This window comes from Lepisma saccharinum, chromosome 1 (genome assembly GCF_977018435.1).
Source record: "Lepisma saccharinum chromosome 1, izLepSacc3.1, whole genome shotgun sequence".
NCBI lineage: Eukaryota > Metazoa > Arthropoda > Insecta > Zygentoma > Lepismatidae > Lepisma > Lepisma saccharinum.
The window spans coordinates 132502816-132523046 of NC_139229.1; the positions used below are offsets into that span (position 1 = coordinate 132502816).

Below are 20231 nucleotides of genomic sequence, written 5' to 3' on the forward strand. Positions count from 1 at the left end.
AGGATAAAGTGCCTGTAAAAGAACTCTACTAGCAACTGTAACTGGGTTACTTTCTGAACAATGTAACAACAAAGTAACAAACTGTAACCCAGCTATATTTACGCACCTAAAATGTATAATCTTTAGTTTGAAGTTCTCACTAATGTATTTCTCCCTGTATCTGCTTAGGTGGCAAAGGGAATAAAAACAAGAAGAAGGGGCCTGAAAAGCTTTCTATTCCTGAGGAAATTACATGTCATTTGGGGATTAACTTAAGGCGAATATGATCCACATCGAATCTGCAGTAAAGATGTTTCCTGGGAAAATATCAACAAGTGTTTACCCAGAAATATGTTTTGTTATGTGTGTGTGGACAATTGTAAATATATCTATATACTCTTCCAAATATTTTACCAACTGCATATGTTATCATGGCAAATAAAAACCTTGTTTATTGTTTGAGATAGATATTTCAATATCAAATTCAATTGTTGTATTTCTGCTTTTATTTGAGAAGTAAGTATCACACATCGAAATCCCCTGTGTGCACATTGTGTATTTTTTTTCCAGTTACAATTTTCTTTTATGGAAAAAAAAATAATCTGTGATTTGTTTTCTTATAAACGTGTTCATGGGCAAAATTTCAATATTTTTATTGGAGGGGTCGAAAATCTTCATTACTTCATTTTTCATACATGAATTGTTTATTTGGAAATAAAATATTAGGTGCTTATTTATTTCAAAAATATAATATTTTGATTCTGAGTCAGCATTTACTAGAAATACAGCGGTTTCGGTATAATATTTCTCTAATTTTTGGGGGGGGGGCTAGTTTTCTCCTCTACTGCCACTACAGTATTTTGCTAGAGGCCTAGGTGATGATACTAGGCATCATATTCAATTCTAGTAATTCAATATTCTGTAACAAAGCAGACAGACATTCTTGCACTTCATTGCAACTGACAACGAAGCAATGGAAATAATTTTTAATATATGGAGATAATTTCAACCAGAGAAGAAGATGGACCAGTGGCATCTGTTACGTACCCAATGAGTCTGATGCGCATGGGTGATTACGAATGTTAAACAGGGATGGCAGCACAAGGTGTGCAAGACAGAATATTGCTGTAATATACGATGAACGACAGTGTAAATAAGCTTGAAAGTGAATTAGGAAAATGAACAATAATAGAATACAATATAAGATAACAAAAAAGATATAAAGATAATAAATTAATAAAAATACTTGTGAAATGAAACACGTACTCATTTCTAAATAGACAGGAAATTTAAAGTAGTAAAGGTTGTCATTGTGTAACAAGTATGGTCCGTATCTGTGTACGCATTAGTTCCAGAGCCTAAAAAAATATATCTATATATCTATTGGTGATCAAATGGAGAATCCCTTTGTAAGGATACTGCTCGTTACCCAGAAATATCAAATGCTCTACGGTAATGTATGAGAAAGGCCATCATCATCATATGTATAAAACTTCATATTCATCTCATTAAAGCGCCCGACACACATCGTAGCAATAAACGAATGCGAGCGAAGCGAGCAAGAAAATTTTTACATCCATTTCTTTGCAGGCTTTGAAATGTAATGTTCGAACTCTCTCTCCACTACAGAAATTCCTTGACAATCTAAGATTTAACACTTTATCAAGACCTTTCTATCCCCCCCTTTAAATTTCATACTCAATCCCACCACCAAAATTTCCATGCCAATTTTAGACTTACTGTTAATATTGAGAAGTGGATATTGCCTCCTCCAAAAAATTAATTCTCAGTCTCCACACCAGAATTTCCGTCTAAGACAATAGTAATTCACAAGAATTGGATACCCCCTTCAATTTAATGCTCAATCCTTCTCTAACTAAAGTACTCGCCATAATCTAAGACCTACAGTTGGATATCCCCCCCCCCCCCAAACCCACGTGTCAATTAAGGCCTAACATGTACGAGTTCGATATCCCCCCTTCGATAATGCTAAACACTTTCATTTCTCTTCATGTAATGGATTAAGTATGGTGCATTTAAGGTGTAAAATTTTTACATATACTTTGGAAAAGATATAAATGTTGAATTTTATATTATTTGAAGATCTGGAAATCTGAAAAAAAATCCCCCCTCCCCAAATCTCGATGGCGCAACCTGCGCCATAAAACCCCCCTGTGGCCAGCCCTGGGCTGTGTTCAGAGAACACACGATGTGCTAATAACGGAGGGCTGCTCCTTTGAGAAGACTCGAGGGGGAAAAAAATATAACTGATTTGACAGTCTCAGTATCGCATAAATTCCACAGCAATGGTCAATAGTCAGGGTTAAAATATGTGCTGAACAATGTACAAAAATTGCTTTTGGACACTTCTCTGAAATTATCTATCTATCTCACCCCCTTAATTCTACCACCCATTACATCAGCACCATCATATTCTTCACCAACTATTTTTTTTTCTAAATCCACACCCACTTAACCCAGATAGAGTAAAAGTACTACTAATAGCTGAAACTAACCCAGATGCAGTTATAATCTCCAATAGGGACAAGTTTCAAATTCCGATCTAGAGTTTGGAAAATGGTTTATCGACTTTCGGGATTATCAAACAGTTGGGAAATGTCAAATTATCAAAAAATTAGAACCTGAGGAATACTTAAATCTTGAATGGTAACAAACCATATCGGGAACTTCTAATAAAATTATAATATTAGCGCTATAAGTTCACAAGCAGCTGCTTCGGGCAGAAATTACATGTGGCATTATAGAATTTGTGAAATGTCGGGAGACTTCTGAGTATTTTCCAGAGAAATTCCGAAACGACCAGGAAAGTACAGACATTTGCTTTGCAGTCCCATCTGGTGTGTGTAATTAATTTCTTTTCCATCCGTATCCCGTTCTATACGCTTGTAATTTACGAGAACAAAATAAGTCTGAATTTTTTTTTAGGAAGAAGTCTCTGCGCATAGCGGGTAGAACAGGTAATTTGGTAATTTTTCTGAACCAAAGGGGTGGGGGGTTGGACCCGTTGAACCCCCTTAAATACGCCCATGGCTTGCGCTTAGCCTATCTGTGCACAAAGTGGATTTAAAACAATAGCTCAACAACAACAATAACTCATTGCATTATAAAGCCTATCTAGGTAGCGTACGTGCAGTTAAGATAGCTAAAATTTTCATAACAACTGAACTGGCAAGGAAATTAATGTCAAAAAATTAAAAATATATATATTTATTGGATAATAAAAAAGGATGTTATGTCCAGTTGATTAAAAGTCTTATGATTCCAACCAATCTAATCCTTACCTTTGCGACTGCGTAAGTTCGGCGGAAATAAAAAAAAATCTTCGATTATATAAGACAAATGCTAAACAAGCAGATATATTTTCATTTTAACGTTAATAATAAAAAATCCGTTGCGCAACAGCCCTGAAGGGCCTAGGCTTATCTACCGACTGCCGGTCTCCCTCCCACGCTTTCCTTCGTCACCTCTAAGCGTGGAAATCTTCAACCAGTATAGTTTATACATTAAGACTTTCGGGGGGAGGACGAGGTCCGAGCCCTCTGGACCCCCTTCTAAATACGTACTTGAATAAAAGGAAACCGAAAGAGAAGAAGAAATAAATAAAAAAGAATCATAATCTACCTGGCGTCGTCTCTGATTGTGAAGGAATTAAAAGTGCATTTACAAACATGAGGAGAGAGTACTGCATTTTCTCCCTGCAACAACGAACAGGGGGCAATTCTTACGTCAGTCTCATAGCATCCTTCTATGCACAAACCGAAAGAATTATAGTTGCACAAGATGCAACATAATAAACTCCACGTGCATACACATCGCTAGCACGCATGCCGGTATCCACCAAGGGTAGGAGCGCTCCATGCTCGTCAGCCCCTGTGGCCTAATGGATAAGGCATCGGTCTCCTAAACCGGGGATTGCGGGTTCGAGTCCCGCCAGGGGTAGAACATAATTTTTTTCTTAGCTTTAACATTGAAGTTTTGTTCTGAAACACGTTTTAACATTGTAGGTGTACGAAGAAATCAAGTCCAACAGTAACGTGCAGATATTCTTGCTTATCTTTCAGACGTTACAATTTTCTTTTAAAATTTACTTATTTTTCTAAAATCGTGCGATTGAGGGGGGAGGAGTGAAACTTGCAGAGGAAATCCTTTTTCTTCACATTTTGCGTGTATCATAGTATCGAAATGAACTCCCTAAGGTTAATACCCTTTTACAACTGCACCTTCTGACGCCCTGTAAAATCATTACCAACAACGAAGAATATTTACATGGTCATCAGCTCTATTGTTATTATAACAATATCACGATAGATATGTATACAGTACATCTTGTGATAACGTAATGTATTTCGATTTTTGTAACAGAGCTCGAGTACAAAGTAGTTTGTACACAACTACACTTATTTAACTATCATTGAAAATCAATTCATAAAGTGTTCAAAACGGATTCTTGCTTTCAGTTTAAAATAGTTTTGTCTCGTTTTACGTATGTTTTGGTCATTTTCTCTATTTAACTTTCAGTTTAGGTTGTTACATGCATTTAAATACGTTAAATACAGTTTCGAGAGAACACACGCTCCTTTCATCGGACATTTATTTGTAGTTTGATCCGGTTTGATCAATGTTACAGTTATGAGTTTAGAATAGATATTATACTTTAGTCTAGGAGCTAGCTCCACTTTCGTGTGCACTGAAATGTACCCTCAGTTTGACTTCACAGGCTTTTAATAGGTGGTCCTAGTATGTAGAAAAAAATTATCACATGAATTGATTTTTGATCGCTTAGGCACCATATTGGATTCAAGATGGCGGAATTCGAATTTTTAAATCGCTCGTTTCTCGGCAATTTACCAACTGATATCAATTTTTCTTCTTTCGTTTCAATCCTCTAAATAAGATCTTCAATTTGTGTTCTTATTATTTTTTCGTTAAAATCAACAATAATACATAAATATGAAAAATATAGCTAAATTATGTACAAAATTTACAATAATATAATCAAATTATGGTTTATGACAGAAAATCACCCATTGTGCAAGGTTATCTGGCTTTTTAGATGAGGTAAATACTTTGTCAAACGGAGGAAGCTCATTTATGGTGCAGGGTGCCTCGAAAGTAACGGGTTCTGATTCCGGACTTCCGCTGTTTCGGTGGTAGCGATGACGGAATCAGCTGCTTTCAGTTCGTACCAAAGGGATTTCTGGGCACAAATGAAAATGTGGGATTAGGACATGTACTGTATACCAGGACCGCCCAAACTACAGCTAATGGGTCATATCGGGTTCGTCGTTACCTCTTTAGTACTTTTTAAGTAAGTTTAAGTAAATACGATGTAATATGTCCCCGATCAGTTGCTCAAGTACAAGTAGCTACTGGCCCTGTATGCCAAAAGGTTTGCTCACCCCAACTCTAATGTGCAAGAGAAGATGAACAATTCATTCCTGTGCTCAGAGACCTCCCATGTTCTCTTCGAGATGAAAACTGGGAGCTTCATGTAATATCTGCTAACTTCAGTTTTGACAAAATTAATTACTCACATTGGGGTAGTTTAGTTGTTCACAATTGATTGAAGCTGGCTGAAAATTTCCCTGAGTTATAACAGGAGTTATACTATCTGAAGTGTTTATTGTGACCTCTTCGGTAGACACTTTAGTAGTATGCCCATGGATAAAAAAATTAAATCGGTTGGGAAATAGCCGAGAAACAAGCGATTTAAAAATTCGAATTCCACCATCTTGAATCCAATATGGTGGCTAAGCGATCAAAATCAAGTAATGTGAGCAATTGTTTCTACATACTAGGACCACCTATTGAAAGCCTGTGAAGTCAAACTAAGGGTAGATTTCAGTGCACACGAAATGAACACTTCGTCACGCATTTTACAATAAGATGATATTATTAAATTATATTCTAAAATATGTTTGGACCGTTTGAAGCACTTAAATGAAATTAAGATTATAATATTTCACGTCAACGTTCAAGCACTCCGTTCTTGTATGCTTTTAATGCATTCCAGCAAATGGATTCCAGTGTTGCCAAGTCACATTAAACGAAAATAATTAAGTCGTACCTAAAACTGAGCTAAAAATCACATTCAAGTAGGTCCACGAAGGTGTAGAAACCTGCTACCATGTTTCAAGGGCATACATAAAATATATAGATATTCTCCATTATGCGATTACATTTCATTAAAATTCAGTACCCTTGGCGGGATTCGAAACCGCATTCCCGGTTTAGGAGACAGATGCCTCATTCACTTTTTTTTTTTTTTTAAAAAAAGGAATACCCCTACACGGTACTATCTCCCCATCATTTACACATTTTCTCAACTTTCACTAACATAAACTTTTAATATATTCTCGGTTTTTCTCATTACGGACAAGCACAAACATCCATGTCCTAGCCGGGATTCGAACCCGGGACGTAGCGCGATGCGCTGACCACTCCGCCACGGAGGCCGACATCCATTAGGTCACAAGGGCTTACACGTAGAGCGTTTTATTCATCTAGCATAATAGTGTAATAACAAGCCATTGTTATTTAAATTCTTTGGCAAATTTTCAATACATATAGCTTCAAAGTTGTAACATTTTTTTTAAGGATCGTAGATTAATGTTCTTGTCCTCCTCCGTGGCCGTGCGGTCTAAGGCACCATGCTTTGGGCGGCGGTTTTGGGACGGCATGGGTTCGATCCCGAGTTCAGTCTCCGGGAATTTTCCACCTGTGTAAGGTAAGGCCGGTGGCAACCCACCATCGTGAGGAAATTGGGGAGCTCCCAGTGAGTGAGCGTAATCCGGTAGCGAAGTCCTACAACTGCTTGGGGTTGGTTGGTGTTGGTCGGGCCGACCAACTGTCTGGCTGCAGATCTCTACGCCCCATTGTGGCCCACGTGGGAGGGAGGCCAGCAGTCGGCAGGTAAGTCAGGGCCCAATATTGGGCTGTAGCGCTATATGATTAGGATTAATGTTCTTACTTTTAGTGCCAAGAAGAAAGAGATATTTCACAATAAATATAATTTACGTCGACTTCATTGAAATCTATTGTTTCTTTTATAAACACTCAATTAATAAACGCCGAATAGAACATAGATAATAGAATTCTTTAACATTAATTGCGTAATTCCTCACCAATAAATAGTAGGTTAAATTGACTTATTACAAAGTTACGAAGATATCAATAGGATTAACATAATTACGCATAAAAAGCAATCAGCTCCGACCTTAGGGAGGGGCAACTCGGCCATTCGCCCGAAGTTCCGCTCTTCAGGGGGGCCACGCGCCAGGTAAAAATAATTGTTTGTGGACGATTTATAAGAGTTTATAGGACACTGGTGCTTCGAATTAAGCAACTAATCTGTTTTTCACTACTTCATGGATTGTAATTAAAAGTATCCAAAATTATTGAAATCAAATTCTCAACAAAATACATGAAAATCGTGTTCAAACATGTCAATCAAAAATAGTTAATAACTTAATTAGAGAACGAAATCATAAAGTGGAAATCTTATTTTGTATGATATAATGTAAATTCACTACAGCGTTTCCCTGCCACAATCCTACCTGATAATGGGGTGACGTGGGGTCAGCACGTCGAACCTTCAGCTGTTATAGGAGAATTCCGAGACCGGATTACGCTACTCACTCGTAGCTCCCCAATGTGCCTGGTCAAAGCAAATTAGTGTAGGTGGCAGCAGCCTTTCTGTGTCCCCACGCTTTTGATAGGCATTTGTTCTCCCATTTAAATATATGGGGAATTTGATGCTGAACGTGCTGCTATTACATTAAATTGCAAGTTTAATTTCATCTTAACCTCAGAAATTATGTCGGAACATGAGAGATAAATATTCAATGCTGTGATACTAAGAATTTTAATAAGACGATCGTCAACAACAGAAAAGATATCGGAACTAAAAAAGAAACTTAAAATTTGCACAGCACTTGTAATTTTCACAATTTAAGTGCTTTATTCTTGTGAAGAATAGTTATTACAAAAGATATTTTACATTCTGTCTCATGTCTTGCAAACTCTAGGGCTTTCTTATTTACAGGAATTATAATTTAAAAATTGTTGTGACTCAAAACAAAAAGGACGAAAATACCTGTTCAATATAAAGGCAAAATATGTTAATATTAAGTTATCGGATAGGGCATAGTGTATAATAATAAATATCATGTGCTTACTCACTTAATACATTTTTTTTTTTTGTAATTTGGTGAGTTTCTCCGATTCCTACTCCCGCCGTTGAATTACATACTCGCAAGTCGCAACATGAGGAAACATAAAAGGCGTAGTGTAAAAATCTAAATTTTTCTATTATAGACCCATAGCAGCCAGGGACGACCAAAATTACGTCATTGTGCATAAACATACTTCAGCCCGCCTGAGCTGCCCTGTTGTTTAATATATTAATTCTTACGTAGGTTCAGGAGAATGTAATTTTCGGAAACTTATGACTTGCTACATAATTTTAAAAGTTTGCTAAATACATTTTTGTTATCGATTTACACGAGAAATTCTTATTTTCGTTGAAAATAACGTTTGAATAGCCATCCTATCACGCTCCAATGTAAAACTTAGGGTAACCAGATGACGAACGAAATTCTTTAGAGACACACACGCCTCTAGCGGAAAAGTTTGGCAATGAACAGCTGCATACCCTCTCGATGGTGGGTTGCCACCGGTCCTGTACCCAGAGACTGAACCCAGACGGACTCGAACCCATGCCGTCCCGCAGCCGGAGCCCAAAGCACACTGCCCTAGACCGCACTGCCACGGAGGAGGACATGGTTTGATATTGAACATATCCAGTATTGTAAATAATTATAATGAACATCGCACCAGTGCAGTGAACAGAAACAATAGTTTAGAAACTTTTATTAGTCTCATCTCATTCTTGGTTTTAACATTCAACAAATTCTGCCCGTTCTCTTAGTTATTAATATGAAATATATAAACTGTTTATTAATTGTAATAATGTTAAAATTGTGATTACATAAGACATCTGTATTTCAGACTAAGGAACAAAATTCTATTGTTTCCTCCGACCTCTGAAAAACTTTGGTTATAGGGACCGCGTATGGTATATATCCCAGGCCCCGAATTCACCTAAGCCGGCACTGAAAACAACTATCAAATAAATAAATATTACTAATGAGCTGCATAATAATTAACAATTACCCAACCTCCTTGACGGAGTGGTTCGAATCCCGGTCTGGGCATGGTGTTCTTTGTGAGTGTCCCTTCAACAAAATCATAACTCATCCTCATGTTCGCGATTAACCAAAAGTGACACAAAAGTGAAGTAAAAAAAAGACAAATCAATTTACAATTTCTGCTGTAGTCGATAAGAGATGTAAGATTATATGTATTTCCCAACGAAAAGGTTATGTATGTATAGTTTTCTTCGTTATCACTAAATGAATTTAAATTTAAATAACATAAACTAATTTTGCCTTGATAATAGTAATAATATAGAATATACTGGCAAAATTACTTTATTCTAGTGTAATTTTATGTATACAAATTCGGACAAACAGAACCTGCAGTTTTAATATATATTTCCCTCCGCATGTAAGATCAAACCAAGAATTTGACAACAAGCCAACGGGGTCTGCAACGGTTGTTATTACACATCACTAAGATATTCGGCTAATTAAAATTCAATACCCCTGGCGGGATTCGAACCCGCAATCCCCGGTTTAGGAGACCGATGCCTTATCCATTAGGCCACAGGGGCTTACGTGCATAAGAGAAGCAGAAGTAGGTATAAAGCCTATCGCGAGTTTTCATTCAACTTTTGTTCATGGACAACTTCAAGGTAGAATTTTTCTAATTAATTCAGCTTTTCTTTTCTATATATTCAATCAAATATCTCCACCGAAGAATACGGCCCAAGTCCCATTTGTTTTATTGCGATTTCATGATGCTACGTATGTAATTTTAACATGGTTCGATTTCCATTTAGTTCTGTTAAAAAAATATCTAACACATACTGCGGAGTTTTAGCGATTACTTAAGATTTTGTTCAAACTTGTTTCAACTCCAATATTTAAACTTCCGATTGTTGAATAATTAAGCCTTGTTTCGATCGCGTAATAACAGAGTGAATATCAAAAATACATATTTATTTGAAAATGTGACTCACCTGCTCCAGATTTTTGATTTGATTTGATTTAGTTTATTTTACTTCGCGTTTTGTGCCTCTTGGCTAATTTGCGAAGATGGGGATGAGTGATAAAATGATGAAATTGATGAATGGACATTCACAAACAACCAAGCCCGACCGGGATTCGAACCCGGGACCCTTGGCGTTGCAGCGCGATGTGCTAACCACTTTTTTTTTTTTTTTTAAGGAAATACCCCCTACACGGAGGTATCCCCCACCATTCACTCTTTTTATCACTTTTACACTTTTCAATTCTTACATTTTTCTTTGTTTCTTATCAACTGGACGAACACAAATACCCATGCCTTACCCGGGACTCGAACCCAGAACCCCTGGCGTTGTAGCGCGCTCTGATAACCACTACGCCACGGAGGTCGACACCACTCGGCCACAGGGTCGGACTCACCTGCTCCAGAAAGGTTGGCGCCGCCACGGAACAAATTTCTCCAAAAGGCACAACTTGTCAACAGTGATGGACTGAAAATAATTTGTCGTACGAATGCCAGGGGCCCAAATTGTCGGTTTTATGTATATAAATATAATTTAAAAAAATTTAAAAACTCCTCTGGAGACAGATCGACGTTTCTAATCGTTAGCAGTAAGGCGGAGTCATGTATATCCAATTACTTGACTCTTTTCAAGAGTCAGACATATTCCTAAGAATAGGCTACATTATTTCCTCTCTCCTATAAATTTGATAAAATTAGAGTTAAGCCCCTCTGATTCTCACACGACGAATTCTACCTATGGTAAGTGAAAGTGGGCTGGTGTTAAATTGGCTAATGAGACGGAGACCAACTAAAATGCATTACCCCTGGCGGGATTCGAACCCGCAATCCCCGGTTTAGGAGACCGATGCCTTATCCATTGGGCCACAGGGGCTTACGAGTCAAGTGTTATTATTCATCTATTATAAGTGTACCGTAACAGTGAAACTGTTCCAGTGGCAAGAAAAAAAAAATGTGTATTTGAATTTCAATTCGAACTTTTGGGTGCGTCAGCACTTAAAGGTTATTTTGCACCCGTCACGTCCAGCCCCTTACCTTACCTAAATTAACTGTAATGTCGTTAACTAAAATATTAAAACATTCTGACTTCGGTTAAAAGCTGAGGCTGTAAAGGAGCATTCAGCACACATAAGTACAAAACACAGACGCCAGATGCAAAATGCAATCCAGGGTGTACTACGTGGAAGTGAGGTTGACAATTGGGTGTCCTATAACTTGACAAGTTTAAAAACAAGACGCTGCAATTAGCTGTTGCGCATCTCACACCACATTTCCCCACTGCATTCTCCGCAGCAACGTTGGTTCGAAGTGTTGCAGCCTGGAGGGAGCGGGATAGTCTGAGGATTTTCAACGAAATTTGTATTCGCGTTTTCCTGCGCTGTTTTCTACCTGTCGGAGTACAGAAATTCAGCTCACCTTTCGCCAACGACACTTTTCCTTCTTTTAAAATTTGGCCTCCTCCAATAATTTCTAATATTGTTCCTGTATTTCAAATTATTGATATTATTAGGTGTCCAACTATTATATTTGCTGCTAGTCGTACTGATAGAGTTATTGGACGAATTGAATTTCTAATTATTTCAATACCTACTATAATTGGTATTAATAGATGGCGCAGTGGTAGCGTCGTCGCCTTGTAATCAAGGAGTCCCGGGTTCGATTCCCGGTGAAGGCACATAGTAGTTTGGATCCCACTTTAAACTGAAGGCCCAGTCCCGATTAACGTTACTGTGTATAAAGTGGACTTAAAAAAAACAATTCAATTCGTTTAAAACTTGAGAAACCATCCACTTAGATACTCCAGTGGCAGAATATCTTGTTGACTCGACAACATTATACTTAATTTTACGTAACTCCTTCTGATTTCGCAACATTGTAAACAATGTATCTGGCCTGTCAACTAAGGGGCTTTCCAGAGCAGATTGTGTATTTCGTTGGACCCGGCATGATTTGATTTTTGCATTTCAAAAATATGCAGCCAGGAGTAAAGAGCAAGAACATTTCAATGCTTTAAAGGACACATGCAAGCATGTTATCATATTGCCTTCTCGTAGCGATTGTTGTACGATAAAGAAAATAACCCCCACCCCACTCGGCTTTTAAAAAAACCAGGCCACTGCTCGATGTCGCATTCAGAAAATGAAGTCATTCGCCCAGTAGTTTCTCTTTGTTATAAACCTTAACGCGCGTGCGTAATACTACAGTTTACGATCCGCGCACCACACGCATTTTCAAAGACCGGATTAAATCAAATGAAACACTGATAAACTGATACGAGCCGGCATCGTCAATCTACACAGTAAAAATAGTTTGTCATATTTGTTTTAGCTTAATTTTGCTGAGTTGGCACCACTCGTACTCTCAAGGCCAGACTAGTTCGTAGAAGAGAGACGTAATAGGAAGTGCTCCGCAGCGATCTGCGCATATCGAGACTTAACTTGTCAGGCTTTTTATACGTGGAAGGATCACCCCTTTACACCCCAAGAAAAAAATGTGATTTTGCAGAAAAACTATCGGCGATTGGGTGCCAAAACCAGTGGGGGGAGGTAAGGAAGTTTACGGGGGGAAAAGTGGTGGGCAACTGTCCCCCACGCCCTTCTAATCGCCGCTAATAACAATAGAATAGTCCGTGGTTTGACAGCCCTGCAAAGTCTTTGAGCTATCTCCCGACTGCCAGTCTCCCTCCAGCAATCCTATCTAGAGGTGTGGAGTTCTTCAACCGGTAACTAGGTGACGTGGGGTCAGCACGTCGAACCTCAGCGGTTATACGAGATTTCCGAGACTGTGTTACGCTACTCCCTCGTAGCTCCCCAATTTCCTCACGATGGTGGGTTGCTACCGGTCCTATACACAGGCCGAAAACTCAGAGACTGAACCTAGTCGGACTCCCGCAGTCGGAGACCAAAGCACAGCCTTACACAGCAGGGTAACGGAGGAGGACACTCAATATTAATAAATAACACGCGTAAAAATAATGACGAGGGACTTTAATTTTCATCTGCTGCGCCTAAAAATCATTAAATTTTTCTGGGCAGCTGTTTATATGCACATTCTAGAAATCTTAAGTAGATATAAACTAGATAATGAATACGTGTGATTATATCTCGATTCTTAAATAATGCTTTACCTCTTTATGTAATAATAACATTCATAGTTATTTTATCATTACTAAAGAGCAAGTTATGAAAATGAAGTGGATGAAGGAATAGCGATAATTTGCAGATCGGGTTTTGAATGATACTTCCAGATAAAGTTGAAACGAACATGATTATTGGTTGGTTAAAATCAATGCTAGTTCCTAGAGCTGCCACAGGTTAGCGTGGAAGGTCACTTCCTGTTATTCAGATGTTGAATAATACTTTAGCGACTAATCATGTTGATGCCTTTTTTTATTAGTGAATAATATATTAAGGATCCGCGATCCAAATGTTTGGGGATATATATATATATATATATATATATATATATATATATATATATATATATATATATATATAATCTTGTGTAGTAGTAGTTGTGCATTTGTGTTTTTTCTTGTGTAGTGGTTGTTGTGTGTTTGTGTCTCTTGTGCAGTAGTTGTGCTGTGTAGTGTTTTTGGGTTTGTCTTGTGTAGTAGTTGTAGTGCCTAGTGTGTTTGTGTTTATTTTGTGTAGTAGTTATGCTGTATAATGTGTTTCTGTTTGTCTTGTGTAGTATCGGTGGTGTGTGTGTATGTGTCTTGTGTTGTAGTTGTGCTGTCTAGTATGTATGTGTAGTAGTTGTGCTGTCTAGTATGTTGGTTTTGTCTTGCGTAGTAGTTGTGCTGTCTAATTTGTTTGTGTTTGTCTTGTGTAGTAGTTGTGGTGTGTTTGTGTTTATATTTTGTTATAGTTGTGATGTGTTTGTGTGTGTCTTGTGTAGTAGTTGTGCTGTCTAATGTGTTTATGTTCGTCTTGTGTAGTAGTTCCTCCATTCATATTGGGGGTTAGGCGTAGAGCTGACAACTCTGCACTGTAAAAACACATGTCAAGAAACAACAATATAAGGCCATGGATGTTCCCAAGGTAAAATATTCCGGAGGTAAAATAGTCCCCCGTTCGGATCTCCGGGTGGGGACTACTTTGGGAGGTCCCTGGACTAAGGATAAGATCTACGTTAGGAATAAGAAAAATATTAAATTAGGCACCTGGAATGTTCTGAGCCTTTACCGGCCTGGGGCATTTCAGTGTACAGTTAATGAGATAGTTAAGTATAAATTAGATGTAGTAGCTGTCCAGGAAGTTAGGTGGCCAGGAGAAGGGAATTGTAAAACTAAAAATTATACTTTTTTCTATGGTGGTACTGAAAATCATAATTTTGGAACAGGCTTTTTCATAAATAATAGAATTATCTCGGCTCTTAAAACAGTAGAATTTATTAATGATAGGATATCATATGCAGTTTTACAGGGTAGGTGGTGTAAAATTATTTTAATAAACATACATGCACCAACGGAAGATAAAGATTATAATACTAAAGATGATTTTTATGCAGAGTTAGAACAGGTCTTTGATAAATTTTCTCAGTATGATATGAAAATTCTGTTAGGTGACTGTAATGCACAAATTGGCAAAGAAGAGACATTTAAACCCACGATTGGTAAAGAAAGTCTTCATGAATTAAGTAATGATAATGGTATAAGATTGATTACTTTTGCAACCTCAAAGAATTTAATTGTGAAAAGTACCACTTTTAAACATAAAGATATCCATAAATATACCTGGTCTTCTCCAGATGGTAAAACTCACAATCAGATAGATCATTTTCTCATTGATAAGAGAAGGCATACTAGTATAATTGACGTTCGTACACATAGAGGTGCTGACTGTGCTAGTGACCATTATTTAGTAATTGCTAAATTAAGAGAAAGACTCTCAGTGATAAATCATAAGCAACAAAATCTAAAAGTTCTAAAATTTGATACAGGAAAGTTTACTGATGAAAGAATTAAGAAAGATTACCAAATTAAATTGTCAAATAGATTTGATGTTTTGCAGGATTTAAATGATGATGAAAATATAAATGAAACAGACGTAAATAAGAATTGGGAGCACATACGTAATGCAATAGAATCAGCAGCTAAAGAAAGTATAGGATACCATAAACCGAGAAAAAGTAAGCCATGGTTTGATAATGAATGTCATAATCTAATAGAAATAAGAAATCAGGCTAGACTTAGGTGGTTAAATAACTCTGATGATACAAATCTAAACAATTATAATAGAATAAAGCGAGAAGTTAACCGCACGTTTAGAAGTAAAAAAAGAGATTACTTGAAAACCAAAATTAACGAAATTGAAACAAACAGCAAAAATAAAAATATCAGAGATTTATATAAAGGTGTAAATGAATTTAGAAAGGGGTGGCAACCTAAAGTAAACTTGATAAAAGATAAAGATGGTGATTTTCTAGCTGACCCAAGTGATATTCTAAATAGATGGAAGAACTACTTTAATGACCTTTTAAATGTCCATGTAGGAGATAAATCAGAAGTGAATGAAGTACACACAGCAGAACCTTTAGTTCCAGAACCCAACTTGACTGAAGTTAAAGATGCTATTAAAAGGCTAAAGAATAACAAAGCACCTGGCATTGATTTAATACCAGCTGAGTTAATTAAATATGGTGGAAATTCATTAATGTATCAAATTCATAAATTAATCTGTTTAATATGGAATAAAGAAGAAATCCCTCAACAGTGGAAAGAATCCATAATTGTTCCTGTGTTTAAAAAAGGTGATAAAATTAACTGCAATAATTACCGTGGAATTTCTCTACTCTCAACAACATATAAAATATTATCTAACATTCTTTTAACAAGACTAACCCCATATGCTAATGAAATTATAGGTGATTATCAATGTGGATTTAAACGTAACAGATCAACTACAGATCAAATTTTTCACATCAGAGAGACACTTGAAAAAAAGTGGGAATATAATCAAAATGTCCATCAGCTATTCATTGATTTCAAAAAAGCATATGATTCAGTCAAAAGAGATAAACTATATAATATATTAGTTGAGTTTGGAATACCTAAGAAGCTTGTTAGTATGATAAAAGTATGCACCAGTGAAACAGAAAGTAAAATTCGTGTGGGTATTAATATGTCTGACAAATTTACAATTCATGATGGGTTAAAACAAGGAGATGCATTATCTCCATTGCTCTTTAATTTTGCCTTAGAATATGCTGTAAGGAAGGTAAAAGAAACTAAAGAAGGACTAAAATTAAATGGTGTGACTCAGTTGTTAGCATATGCAGATGATGTAGACTTACTGGGGGATGATGTGAATACAATTAAGAATAATGCTAAAATATTTTTCAAAACTGCTAAAGAGATAGGTTTGGAAGTTAACAAAGAGAAAACTAAATATATGCTTACAGGCCGAAACCAAGTGTTAGGTAATAATCAAAATCTAATTATTGATAACAACTCGTTTGAACCAGTTTCCAAATTCAAATACTTAGGAGTAATATTAACAAATGAAAATTATATTAAAGAGGAAATAAAAAGTAGGCTTAATTCAGGAAATGCATGTTACTTCTCTCTTCATAAACTTTTGTCTTCTCGTTTAATATCTAAGAAACTAAAAGTTAAAATATACAAAACAGTAATTTTGCCTGTAGTATTATATGGATGTGAAACTTGGTCCCTTACATTGAAAGAGGAACATAAATTGAGAGTATTTGAAAATAAGATCCTTAGGAAAATCTTTGGACCTAAAAGGGATGAGGAGACAGGTGAGTGGAGAAGGTTACATAATTTAGAACTACATAATTTGTATTCATGTCCAGATATTATTAGAATAATTAAATCAAGAAGACTTAGGTGGGCAGGCCATGTGGCACGAATGGGAGAGGAACGAGGAGTTTACAGGATTCTTTTTGGGAAACCTGATGGTAAGAGACCTGTAGGAAGGCCAAGACGAAGATGGAGGGACAACGTTGAGATGGACCTAAGGGAAATCGGTAGGGATGGAAAAGAGTATATAGAACTTGCTCAAAATAGGGAAACATGGAAGGCCTGTGTTGCTGCAGCCATGAACCTTCGGGTTTAAGAAGGCTAGAGAGTTAGTTAGTTAGTTATTTTATAATAATAATAATGATATTAATGCTATAAACAGACACATTAATATTATTAACCTATTATTTATAAACGTCCTCCTCCGTAGTCGAGCGGGTTAAGGCGTTCACTCGTCTTGAGATCGTTCGCTGCGGGACGGCGTAGGTTCGAATCCGGCTCTGGTCGGAATTTATTCGGCCTACATATAGGGCCGGTGGCAACCCACCATCGTGAGGAAATTGGGAAGCTTCGAGTGAGCGTAACCTGGTCAAGAAGACCTACAACAACGGCTGGGGGTTCGTCGGGCTGATCACCCGTCACCCCAATACTGGTCTAAGATCTCCACGCGATAATAGGTGACGGAGGAACAGTGTGGGAGTGAGACCAGCAGTCGGTAGTCTTCAAAGGGCTGTAGCGCTGTGGGTTATGTTATTAATTATAAACGTTGTTGTTCATATTTTTATTATTACTGACATTTGGTACGGACCCCTCCCGAAACATAGTTCTAGAAACGTGTCTAACTATGAATTACAACTATCTCTAATCTTAACAATATCTATTGTGATCTATAAAAGAAAGAAATAAAGTGATGCATATTCTTTTCCATCCCGCTAAAACATATATTTTAAAATGACATAAACAGAGTTTGTCTAAATTGTACAGTTCAAAAGTATAGCATACAAGTTACTAATCTCTTTTTTTTTCCTTTAGTCGGACAGAACCATTGGTTTCCTTCCGCGTGTAAGATCGAGAAGCAGTGCTGGATCTATAAGGAAATGTCAAAGCTTTTGTTGTTAATCAGTTTCTTCCGCGTGTGTAAACGCACACACCTCTGTAAAAATTTTACTTTTGTCATTTGGCGTCGCTTTTCTGCCACTTTTGATTAATCGCGACGATGAGGATGAGTGATGATAGGATGACATTGATGAAGGAATATTCACATGGAACAACCACGCCCAGGCCAGGATTCGAACCCGGTACCCCTGACGTCGTAACGCGCTGTCTAAGCTGTTAACCACTCCACCGAGGAGATAGACACGCAACGACAGTCACATCGAAGATTATACTGAGTGTAGGTCTAGTCAGCAAAGTGTACCACTAGGTAAGCCTACATACTCCTGGAGAGCTGTAGAATTGTATCGTACTTCTAATACAGAAGTTTTGCAAAATCACGTGCAGAAGTAAATTTTCATAAGTCGCTTTTTTTCTGTCTTTCTTTCTTTTTTTTCTTTTTTGAGAACAATTCAGCTGGAAATGATGGACTAATACCTGCTTCATAATATTTCTGTAATTTCTCTGCTTTTGCTATCAGTTCGTCATGCCTTGGGTTGGGTATGCAGTGGTGATTAGGCAAGCAACTCAGGTTTGTTGGTCCTCAATAAGTAGCAGCTACTTAGCAGTTATCCCACCATCGTGAGGAAATTGGGGAGCTCCGAGTGATTGAGCGTAATCCAATCCGGTCGCGAAGTCCTATAACGGCTGGGGGTCGGTCGGGCTGACCACCCGTCCCCCTAGTCTGGCTGCAGATCTCCAAGCCCGCCTGGTGGCCCGCGTGGGTGGGAGGCCAGCATTCGGTAGGCAAGCCAGGGCCCAATATTGGGCTGTAGTGCTATAGGATTATTACTGAGCAGTTATTTATGAGGTATTTTCTCCTCTGCTCTGAGGTGCTGGACAAATTACAACGTTTATTGTTTTAATACACATATTTGAGTATATGAAGGACATGGCATGGCATTGATCATCCCCGGGCCACCCCGCACTGCTGGGATTATATATCCGGCACTGTCGACAACAGAATATCCAGATTGTACGGTTCCAATCACACAACACCAAGATGTTAGACCCATGGTAACAGGGTCTTTATTTCGACTTTACTTAAATTATTCCTCAACAATAAGATTAATTGGAAAATTTTAAAAAGAACAACAAATGAACTCTAATATCTCGCAGAAGACAAGAAAACAATTTTTATCAATGATTTCCAAGAATATTCACGTGACTTTAGAACAAATGTAACACGTTTTTCGTTGTTAGTAAACTCTATAATCGTCGATAAATTAGATAAATATTGGATTTTTTAATCCAAATTAATGTATATTCTCATCAATTAATGAATCTTAAGATCTTACTGTATTATATAAGCATTGGATTTAATGGACTATATTGTTAGGCAAGAAATTAAACGACATGAAAATCATAAAACATTAGAAACAATTTGAGCAGTAAATTAGAATATAAAAGTAATTAAGTTGTTGAAAGTTAAAAGTCATGTAAAAATAATTTATGGCAACTGAGAGCATTTTTTTATTATTATTATTCATAACTTGATTTTTCCGGTTCTGATAGTTGACGAGTGATTCACGGCGCATGTCGGGAAAGCCTTTGAGGTTATATTGTTTCGTGAATTTCGGGAGTGCATTGCACACCTTGGGGGTTGCGTAAGTGAATGAGGCCGGCTGAACAGGTTCAGCAACGTTATGTTTGACAATATATGTAGTATTTGCTGGTAAAAGTAAGTAATTGTCTTATAGCAGTTTTTAGCCGGAATCCTTGGTTTACAGGACAATCATCAACTAAGGAGAAACAAATCCATATTCGGAATGCTCTTACATGTGTTCAAGTTGTATGTCAGTTGTTTGCAGATGGAAGTTATTTAAAAATGTAAGTACCCCTGGCGGGACTCGAACCCGCAATCCCCGGTTTAGGAGACCGATGCCTTATCCATTAGGCCACAGGGGCTGATATCAGGTGAGTGAAAGTAACGCACTCATGCGGAATTTTCTTGTGCGCTTTTCAATTTTGTTGGAAAAGTTCCCCACGTCTCTGAAATTAGGAAGGTAAAGGTGAGAGAAGACAATTAAGCAGGTCTTTTAATAACGATACACTACTTAGAAACGGAGCCAATGACTTAGAAATGAACAAATTCATGGGCATTCTAGCCGCGTCTAGTTCGCTGCACTCAGGAACGTCGGAACTT

The 20231-nt window shown here is 37.4% G+C and overlaps 1 protein-coding gene and 4 non-coding genes across 5 annotated transcripts in view; 2 read left to right on the top strand and 3 right to left on the bottom strand.

Moving 5' to 3' along the window:
• LOC145985790 (uncharacterized) overlaps positions 1-351 on the top strand; it is a 9314-nt gene extending 8963 nt beyond the window's left edge. Inside the window, exon 6 of the mRNA XM_083119877.1 lies at positions 169-351. Coding sequence (XP_082976003.1) covers positions 169-266 — 98 coding nt within the window. The 3' untranslated portion in view covers positions 267-351. The remainder of the gene's footprint in view (positions 1-168) is intronic.
• A 3515-nt stretch (positions 352-3866) lies between these two features.
• Positions 3867-3939, top strand: TRNAR-CCU (transfer RNA arginine (anticodon CCU)). The gene has a single exon. It is a non-coding gene; the product is annotated as a tRNA-Arg (tRNA).
• Positions 3940-9660: 5721 nt separating this feature from the next.
• On the bottom strand, positions 9661-9733 carry TRNAR-CCU (transfer RNA arginine (anticodon CCU)). Its single transcript has one exon. It is a non-coding gene; the product is annotated as a tRNA-Arg (tRNA).
• A 1238-nt stretch (positions 9734-10971) lies between these two features.
• On the bottom strand, positions 10972-11044 carry TRNAR-CCU (transfer RNA arginine (anticodon CCU)). The gene has a single exon. It is a non-coding gene; the product is annotated as a tRNA-Arg (tRNA).
• Positions 11045-19920: 8876 nt separating this feature from the next.
• On the bottom strand, positions 19921-19993 carry TRNAR-CCU (transfer RNA arginine (anticodon CCU)). The gene has a single exon. It is a non-coding gene; the product is annotated as a tRNA-Arg (tRNA).
• Positions 19994-20231: the final 238 nt, after the last annotated feature.